At 59.8% G+C, this 9,606-nt stretch overlaps 1 protein-coding gene across 1 annotated transcript in view; it reads left to right on the top strand.

Moving 5' to 3' along the window:
* The first annotated feature begins 315 nt into the window (after nt 1-315).
* Nucleotides 316-9,606, top strand: part of SBF1 (SET binding factor 1) — an 89,237-nt gene continuing 79,946 nt past the window's right edge. The window contains exon 1 of the mRNA XM_074169103.1: nt 316-370. Within this exon, the coding sequence (XP_074025204.1) occupies nt 316-370 (55 nt within the window). The remainder of the gene's footprint in view (nt 371-9,606) is intronic.

Here is a 9,606-nt window from a genome sequence, read left to right as displayed (position 1 = left end):
GGTCCCCGCACACCCGGGTCCCCGCACACCCGTATCAGCGCCCCCTCCCTTCCCCTCGCCGGGGGAACCCCCTTGCCGTGGCCCCGCCCCCTCCCCTCGTAGCCCCGCCCTTCTCCTCCCCTCCCGCCCAATGGGCTGCGTCGCCCCGCCCCCTCGCCTCCCGGCCGGCGCATGCGCAGGGCGGCTGCGGCCGGGCCGGGCCAAGCGCGAGGGGGGCCAAGATGGCGGCGGTCGGCGGGGAGCGCGGGCGGGCGGGCAGCGCGGCGGCGGCTGCGACGGCGGGGGGGTTGTGAGCGGGCCGCTCGCCCCCCGGCCATGGCCCGCCTGGCCGACTACTTCGTCCTGGTGGGATACGACCCTGGAAAGCGCGGTGAGAAGCCGTGGGGGGAGGCGGTGGGGGCGCGGTCGCTGTCATGGGGGCCCAGGGTGGGGGGTGAGGGCCCAGGCCTAGGCCGGGAGTCCCGGGGGTGGCGGAGGGGGGCTCTCGGCCTCCTTCAACGGTGCTGCCCGGCCCTGCCCGTGAGGCGGACCGGCCCGGGGCGCGGTACCGCGCCCCGGGCCGGTCCGCCTCACGGGCAGGGCCGGGCAGCACCGTGAAGCCCCTCACAGCAAGGCCGGGGGGAGATGCACCGGCGCCGGGTGTGAGCAGCTCCATCCCGTCCCCTCTCCGGGCCTTACGGGCCTTTGGCCCGTTCGCCGGCAGCCAGAAAAACGTCGGTGCGTCGTTTTGCTAAATTATAGGTTTCTGGCGTTTTAGTGGCTTCTTTCCCCCCCTCCCCCCCCCCCCCCCCCTTCCCTGCCCCCCATCGCTGATCTGTCACTGCTGTGGAAACACCCCGGCTGGTGTGGATTTTGGGGGGGGGTGTTTGGGGGGGTTCTGCCCACCGTTTGCTTGCAGCACAGACCCCCCCCACCTTTCCCTGAGCAAACCCAATCCCACCCCGGGAGGGGGATGTCATGCCCCGCTTGGTTTTGGGGGGGGGGGGGGGTGTCTTGGGGGTTCCCGACCCACAGCTTCCTCCACCCACGTCGCTTCTTGTCTGGGGTTGATTGTCTTGGTCACGGGGTATTCATTTATGCGGGGGCTCTTTCCGTGATGCTTTTTCTTCTGCCTTCCTGCGCCCAGCTTTTATTTTTTTAGGTAAAAATGACCTTTTTTTTTGGCATTATAAAGGAAGCTGAGTTTACCTAAAAGAAGGACTTTCTTGCAGAGCAGGCACCATGAGCATCTATTCCCCAAACTGAACATTGGCAGAAGAGGAGGATCTTGGCTGGGATTGTTTTAGGTGCATACTCGGAGCTGAGGAGAGGGAATCCTTTTCCGTGCAGCGCCTGTTAAGCCGTGGGTTTGATCATTATGGGAAGCTGTTGAGGCTGAGAACGTCGTTAACGCTCTGAGCGGCTTCATGGGTGTTCGGATGGGAGCGTTGGCGGTGCAGATCACAACACCCATCACCCATCCTCCCTCTCCCCACTTCCCGAGGGGCTGGGGGCTGCGGAAGGCAGAGCTCTGGGTAGCCCAGCGTGCAGGACCAGTGTTGGGAAGGTGTTTGGGTCAGAAAGCAGCCAGCCCGGAGAAGAGTTTTGGTGTTTTCTGAGTAGTCTGATCGCGTGGCAGGGTGTTTTATTATTATTATTGCCGGCGCCTTGCCCCGTCGCAGCCTCCTGTAGCACCGGAGCGGGAAGGAGCCGCTCTCTGCCCACAGGGGGTGGGCTGGGAGCAGCCGCAGCGGCCTCTTGGGACCGAATGGAGGGCTGGGGCAATGCTTCATGGCTGTACCACCTTCACCCCAGTTCTGAGGGCTCTCTCTGGGGCCTCCGAGCCTTTCCTTCACAGGCATTCCGTTCCTTCGGCACCTCCTTGCTCATCTTGGCCTGCCTCGTGGAGTGGTGGCTGGTATTTGCAGCGTAACGCCGGTGGTGGTCAGTAACTGGCCGGGTGCGGTGGGGTCACGGAGCGGGTGAGCGCTTGCGTCTGGTGTGTTCCTCGTCTGGAGAGTCGGCACCCCAAGTTTCAGAAGGGAACAGTACACACCACGCGTCTTCCCCCTGTCATCTCGTTTGGGGAAGGTGGGTGGCGCTCCAAGGTGAAATGGTTAATTGCAGTGGGACATCAGGAAGGAAGGAGCTCACAATTAATGAATTGTATTCCCCTGACTTAAATATTCACTTTTTTTTTTAAAAATTATTTTCAATCTCATCTGTAGCGTACAGGCCAGAGAACTGAGCTGAACTCGCTTGTGTCTGGGCTAGCACAGACCTTGGCGAAACATCCAGCCTTGACTTGGAAGCCATTGGCAGGGTTTGGTGGCACAAAGAGCCACCGCCACCTGCAGCTCATGTCCGGTGGTGGTTGTCCCAGGGAAAATGTGTGTAAATTCCAGCCTCAGCCTCCCCGACCTCAGGTTTGAGAGGCCCTGGAACCAGGAGGTGTGGGGTTATTAGCTCTGCTCCCAGCAAACTGCTTTTAAACGAGAGTCGTCATTTAATTAGCGATGTGATTGGGAGTTGCAGGCCTTTCTGGGATGGTAATTGGCTGGGGACAGCTGCTTGACATCTGTGGGGCTGCCACTTCCCCGTGACCGTGGATGGAGGCCTTGGCACGGGCTCGGTGCCCGTGGGGGACACTCGCCAGCCCAGGGCATTAGTTCATGGTAGGAAGCGGCTGTTTTCTGTGCCACTTTGCCCCTCGCCACTGGTGTGGCAAGGAATTGGGCACCTCTGTGGAGGGCGGTGACCAGAAGACATGCAGCACGGCAAAGCTGTGGAGATGTGTCCAGGGCACCGTGGGGACCTTCCCCTGCAGAGCCCCAGCCTTCATGCTGCTGAGATAACGCGGTCACAGGTGACATTGCTGGGGCGAGGGACCCAGGAGTCGGGGCATCCTCCGCCAAAGAAGGATGGTGGCCAGCACCCCACAAATGTCTGTTCTGGCCGGTGACAGCTCAAGCAAAACCCTCTCCTGCCCCAAGAGGTGCCCGAGTGCTCTCCTGAGCTGTGCCAGGCCATCTGAAGCCTGCCGTGTGTCCCAGTGATGTGCCAGGCCCTGGTGAGCACCCCCGAGGATCCCTCTGCCAAGGATGCAGAGCTTGGCTGATGCCAGTTGTTTGTTTTTTTGGGATCGATACGGCGATGCTCTCTGCCCACGTGCTGTCCTCTTCTCACATCCCCCTCCTGACAGGGAGCTTAGATAATGTTTGGAGGAAGGGCAGGCCGCTCTCATCTGCCAGTGACTAATTGCTTTACAGGTTGGGTTAGTCCCGGCTGTGCCGCGGCCGTGCCGGGCCGGCACCTCCCTGCCAGCTGCCAGCACACCTGGGCTGAGCACTGGGGGTGTCCTGTTCTGCAACCTGGGGGGCTCAGCTGTGCCAGAGCTGGATGGGACCCTCGGTGTGGGCAGGAAGGGGGCTCTGCTCTGCCCACAGATGGACCAGTGCGTGTGGCAAGGTGATGTGGCTGCCCAGGAGTTCATGGGCCAGCAGGAGTAATGGTTGGGCAGGGATGGGTTTGGATTTGGGGACAGTGAAAGGGGAAGGTGTGGTGGGACCTGAGGTAGCTCTGCATCGTCTCCAGAGACAGAATCATGGAATGGTTTGGGTTGGAAGGGAGCTTAAAGCCCCCCCAGTGCCACCCTCTGCCCTGGGCAGGGACACCTCCCACCAGAGCAGGTTGCTCCAAGCCCCCTCCAACCTGGCCTTGAACCCCTCCAGGGATGGGGCAGCCACAGCTTCTCTGGGCAACCTGGGCCAGGCTCTCACCACCCTCACAGCAAAGAACTTCTTCCCCACATCTCAGCTCCATCTCCCCTCTTTCAGTGTCAAACCCTTCCCCCTCCTCCTAGGGCTCCCCTCCCTCATCCAGAGTCCCTCCCCAGCTTTCCTGGAGCCCCCCCCTTTAGGGACTGGAAGGGGCTCCAAGGTCTCCCCGGAGCCTTCTCTTCTCCAGGCTGAACCCCCCCAACTCTCTCAGCCTGTTGCCATAAGGTGTTAACCCAGCGCAGCGCAGTTTTGTGGGAGCAAAACCGAAAGTGAGAGAGACCGGAGGGCTGAAGCGGGGTTTGATGGAGCCGGCGTGGGGCTGGCTGGGGCTGCCATGGTGGAGCCCGGTGTGCCCCCGGTGTTTGCTGGGGTTTACCGTCGGCATCTGCTCCTGGTGTCAAGCGTGACCTCCCCAAAGGGGCCCGGTCCTCCCCATCACACACAGGGTCACTTTGCAATTGCGATGACAGCTGGAAGCAGCGTCTCTGCTGGCTCTGCTCCTTGGGAAGGATGAGAAAAAGGACCCTTAACTCTCAAGAAAAGTGTTTTCTCATCATGAAACTTGTGTCTCTGTGGGACAGCCTGAGACCCTGTGGCCGGGCGGTGTGACCGGGAGCTGGGCCCGTGCTCAGACTGACATCCATCGCTTTTCCTCCAGTGTGGCGATCCCAGTTCCAGCATTCCCAGCCGCGGGGTTGTTGCAGGGGGTTGCATCCAGGGAAGCAGAGAACCCACACACTCCAGTGAGCCGAGCTGTCTCACCAGGAGCTGCCATGCCTGACCCTGGTGTCCCCGTGTCCCCTCGGTGTGACAGCAGCTACCACCACTCCACCGGTCCCGAGCCCACTCCTGCTTGTGTCGGGAGAGGAGCTGCAGCCTCCAGGGCTCCAGGTAAAAAATACGGAGATAAATGCACCCGGCAGCGGGAAATGGGTCTTTTCATACATGAGTGTTTGTCATACTGTGTCACGGTCGCTCACGTTATTCTCTGTACATGGATGTTTTTAAATCTCTTGTCTCTTAGCGTGGATGGGGGCGAATGCTTTGCACAGCCAGGGCTTCTGGCAGCTTTTTGCCTGGGGATCGGGGAGGTTCTTCTCTGTGTATTCCCCGTGGCCTGAGAGTCCGGAACAGCTCAATTCCAAAACACGTTCAGCATGGATGAAGGGCTTATCTTTGAGTTTTCTGTAGGGAGCACTGACAGGCACAGCCTCTTCCCCGTGGGTAGTTAGAAAACAAACAAACAGACAGAAATAGGGGGATTTAGAATACGTGCATTTCTGAATAAGCCATTGAGGATCTGCTGCTGTTTCTGTGTCTGAGTTTGCAGCTGGCCCTGCCTTCGTTGGGTGCTGCCCGTTCTGGCCAAGTCTCTGCCGTTCCCCGCCCCCCCCCAGGTAAAAGGCAGCAAGGGAGGAGGGAAAGGCTTTCGGCTGGGCAGGCTGGGGGAGACGGGAGCTGAGACCCCCAGCTCTGGACCTCCCCGGCTGTTCCCAGTGGATTGCCACGTTTCTCGGGGGCGCGGACTGAGCAGCGTGCTGGGCTGCCGGAGGTGCAAAATTCACATTGCTCTCCCTCCTGACAGCTCAGATGGCCTGGGAGGGGGGCTGGCTTTCTGCGGGGGGGGCAGGGGCTGGTGTGGGGCTGGCAGAGCTGCTGGGAGAGCTGGATTCAGCTGGGGAGGTCGCAGCATTTTCTGTGTTTCTTTACAGTCGTGCAGGCGGGAGGGTCGTGCCACGTTTAGCCGGCTCTTCAGAATGCTCCTCGCTGCTCCCACAGTCAGGGCTGGGGTTTGGGGGTGTTAATTCTGGTTTTGAGCCTCTGTGGGAGGTCGGGGTGGATGTTGAGAGGAAGCTGCCTCCGTGCTCGGTGCTGTTTCTTTCCGTGAAGCCTTTGATGCAGCTTCTGGCGGCGCAGGCCCCGTGCAGACGGTCGGAGGAGCGAGGGCGCAGGCGTGATGCTCCTCCGAGGCGCTCGCAGCTCCTCTGCCTCTTGGGCTTTCTCTGCGCGGCTGGAGGTGATGCCCGGGGTGAGGAGCTAACGCCGGAAGCCAGAGGAGCTGCAGTGAACCCGCTGGGCGGAGGAGAGCTCTCACGGCTCGTCCTGCTACTGTCCCATCTGTGTTTTGGGTCAATTTTCAGCCTGAGAGTGCCAGGCTCTCTGCTGCTGCAAGATGTCCAGGCAGCTCTCGCTGGTGGGAGGCGTTTCTGACTGGCAGTAAAAATACACTTCGCTCTGTCGTGCGAGGACCGGGCCAAGTGACTCATGGGTTTGACTCAGACGGGGATCTTGTAAGAGGCACATCTCACTAAAAAACCCCATGCATCGAAATGCCTCCCGTGGTTGCTCACGGCGAGCTGTGTTTGCTGTACAAATATTTGCAGAGGGGACCTCGGAAGGAGAGGATGTAATAATGCCTGTACACGCCACGTGCAAAGCCACCTCTCTCTGCCCCGGTACTTGCTGCCGGGAAGGGGGGGATGTGGCAGCCATTGGAGGGGGATGCCCATCGAAGGGGGTCACCCTATGCCTGGCAGCCCCCAGCATCCGAGCCGCGCTGGCGGCTCTGGGAACTGCAGCTCCTCTGATCCCAGAAGCGCTATTAATACTTGTCTGGTTCTCTTTGAACTTTCGCCCAGGAGGAGCAGCTCTGCGTGCGCCGCAGATGACAGACCGGGCAGTCAGGGGCCTGCCAGGGGCATGGGATTAAATCTTCCTTCGGCCAGCGCCGGCTCCGATGGATGGGCTGGTGGGTTTAGCCCAGGAGTTCACTGGGTCTCAGCGCTTCCAATTTCCCTGAGGTACTTGTGTGGATCAGAAGAGATTAATCCTGTGGCTGCCGTAAGATTCATGAGAACGCAGGCCCTGGGAGCCGTGGTTTGTGCCCTGTGGGCTCTGCTGCCATTCCTTCTCGGCTGTGTAAGTCATAGAATCATGGAATGGTTCGGGTTGGAAAGGACCTTAAAGCCCCCCCCCAGTGCCACCTCCTGCCCTGGGCAGGGACACCTCCCACCAGAGCAGGTTGCTCCAAGCCCCGTCGAAGGGAGGTCCATCCCGCTTGTGGGGCCGGCAGTGTGGTGCTGGAAGTGCAGAGGTGTGACCGCTCCGGCCTGTCATCTGCCATCGTCACGGGCACGCCGAGGCCTGTGTGGGCACTGCCGGGCCATCGTATCGCGCCTCCTCAAACCTTCTGGCGCTGGCGGGGTCTGGTGAGCCCATCACCAGCCTCTGCATGAGCTGTGGCTGCCCCCGTGGCGTCCTGGCCAGCGCCGGGCCTTGCCCGGGTTCCTGGCACGGTGAGGTCTCTCTTCTCTCCTGCCACCGCTTCTCCCTGCTCCGTACCTCTCTCTGTGGTTGTTTCCTGCGGCTGCCGGAGCTCAGCTGGGTCGGTGCACACCGGCAGCCTCTCCCAGAGGTGCCGGGGCAGCCAGAGCCCCCGCCGCTGCCCCGTGTGGTCGGCAGCTCCGTTTCCCAAAGGTCACTGAGTGGGATGATGCTTTGAAACCGTCTCAGTACGGCACAAGAAGCATCTTGGTGTAAAGCTTTCCACGGGCTCACCTCCGTGACATCACTTAAAACAGGATGGAAAATTCTCTCTGCCCCATCTCGGGTGATCCCCCTTTTCCATGGGGGAACACGTGTATTTTATATCAGTGTGGGACGAGTTGTTTTGGCCCCGGAGTGGGATAAATGGGCACGAAAGCTTTAATGCTGGGCTCTAGTCCTTTCTCCCCTCTGTGAGGAGGCGCTGCCCTGGCCGGGGAGGGTTCATTGCCAGAAACTCCTGTTGTGGTGACCGTCGCCGAGAGGTGACTGGTGTTGGCCTGGCTGCGTGGCACCTGTGTCACGGTTTTGGGAATGTGGGTGAAGGTGAGGAGGAAGCATCAGCCTAAAACATATGTTGTAACCAGATTCTTTAACTGTTAGTAATACTTTGTTTACCACCAGTGATAATTTTGCGAATTTCTATCTTGTTTCTCTTGCTCGCGCTCCTGTTTCTCCGGGCGTGAGCAGGAATCTGGAGACTGTTTGCAGCAAGTTCCGTTTTCCCATCCCTAGCGCTGGGATGCCGGGCTGGAAAAGCAGCTGCGGTTTCGTGGATGCTAAAAACACAAACAAAACCGACTTGGCCCGAGGTAGAAAATGTGCCCTGGAGTTCCCAGGCCCTGCGCCCGTGGGAGCTGCTGCTGCGGTGCCGGGGCAGGAGGAGCAGGTCATCCTGAAACCCCCTTTGGTTCGGTCACCCCGAGATGCCTGGGGGGCTGGAGGAGCGGCACTGCTCAGCCGGGGCAGGTTTTCTGAGCTGTGATGGTGGCAAGAAGCCTTCCGGGGCCGGGCTGCTTGTCTGTTCCTCTCTGTGGCTGTGAAGCTTGTGACCACTAAATACTCTTGTTATGTCAAACCCAGGCACCGCCAGCCTGCAGATGCCTCGGGGCAGGGATCACCCTGCTTCTAGGAATGTCTTTTTCCGATATCCGAAGCCTGTTCTTCCTTCCCGGTTTTGCAACTGGAAAAACCGAGGCAGGGAGGGTCTGGAGGAGGTGGCAGCAGTTGCTGGTGAGAAGGGGCAGGCGGTGGAGCCAGGGACCAGCGTGAGGGCCCTTCGTCCCCTGGGAGCACGGGCCTTTCTCTCGCACTGATTCAAATCGGTTTTTGTTTATGGTGTGGCTCAGAAGTGCCACGTGTCGGTTTGCAGGGAACTGCCTGCATATTTGGCAGCTGCCGCCGCCTTGTAACTGAGATTCAGAGAGTCTTGCACGTTATTTTTATGTTTTCTGGATGCTTTTTGATCAAGACGATGCAGCAGGAAGATCTTTTTGGGGAGGAAAAGCCGAGTCTCTCCGTCTCTCTTCATCAGAGGTATTTTTGTGTTGTGGGCAGCTGTAGGAAGTGGAGCAGAAAGCTCGTCGGGCGGCTCACGGCTCTGTACGGCATCTTCCTCCCCAAACCAGAGCTGGCTGAAACGCACTGATGACCCAGATAAACCGCCCTGCTCAGTCTGGGGGAGTCGCACCCTTTCCAAAGGCAAACTGCTCCGGCACCGAAGCCGAGGGAAGGACCCGTGTCCTTCTGAGGTGGTATTTGCCCTGCCCCGGGCCTGGACAACTCTGATCTGGGGGGTCGGGACCGTGTTGCTCTGTTGGGTCTTGGTTCCCTGGGCCGAGGGGACCACTGACCCCGGGCAAGTCTGGGTCCTTCTGCCTGTGCACCCCCGCCTCCGGGGAGCCTCTAAGTCAACTCCTCTCCAAAACTGCGATAACCTTGCTCTTTTAGAGTGGGAAAAGCCTTCTGACCTCATTTTAGGGACCTTACCTGGGTATTTCTTGCTTTGGCTTTGTTTTAGATACCTGCAGTTGTGCATTTAATGTTTTGAGAACTGAGATCGTAGAATCACAGAAGGGTTTGGGTTGAAGGGACCTTAAAGCCCTCCCAGTGCCACCCCCTGCCCTGGGCAGGGACACCTCCCACCAGAGCAGGTTGCTCCAAGCCCCCTCCAACCTGGCCTTGAACCCCTGCAGGGATGGGGCAGCCGCAGCTTCTCTGGGCAACCTGGGCCAGGCTCTCACCACCCTCACACCAAAGAATTTCCTCCTTAGATCTAGTCCAAATCTTCCCTGGAGGGGTTCAAGGCCAGGTTGGACGGGGCTTGGAGCAACCTGGTATGGTGGGAGGTGTCCCAGGTGTCCCCTGCTCCCACCCAGGGCAGGGGGTGGCACTGGGGGGGCTTTAAGGTCCCTTCCCACCCAAACTCTTCTGTGCTTCTGTGATGTCCATCTTCATCTGTTGGGTTTCCGCTGTGTGGTTCCAATGGTGAAACTGGAATTGCACCTCCCCATGCCGAGGGAGA

This window comes from Numenius arquata, chromosome 2 (genome assembly GCF_964106895.1).
Source record: "Numenius arquata chromosome 2, bNumArq3.hap1.1, whole genome shotgun sequence".
Taxonomy (NCBI): domain Eukaryota; kingdom Metazoa; phylum Chordata; class Aves; order Charadriiformes; family Scolopacidae; genus Numenius; species Numenius arquata.
This window is presented reverse-complemented; position numbering and strand designations above follow the sequence as displayed.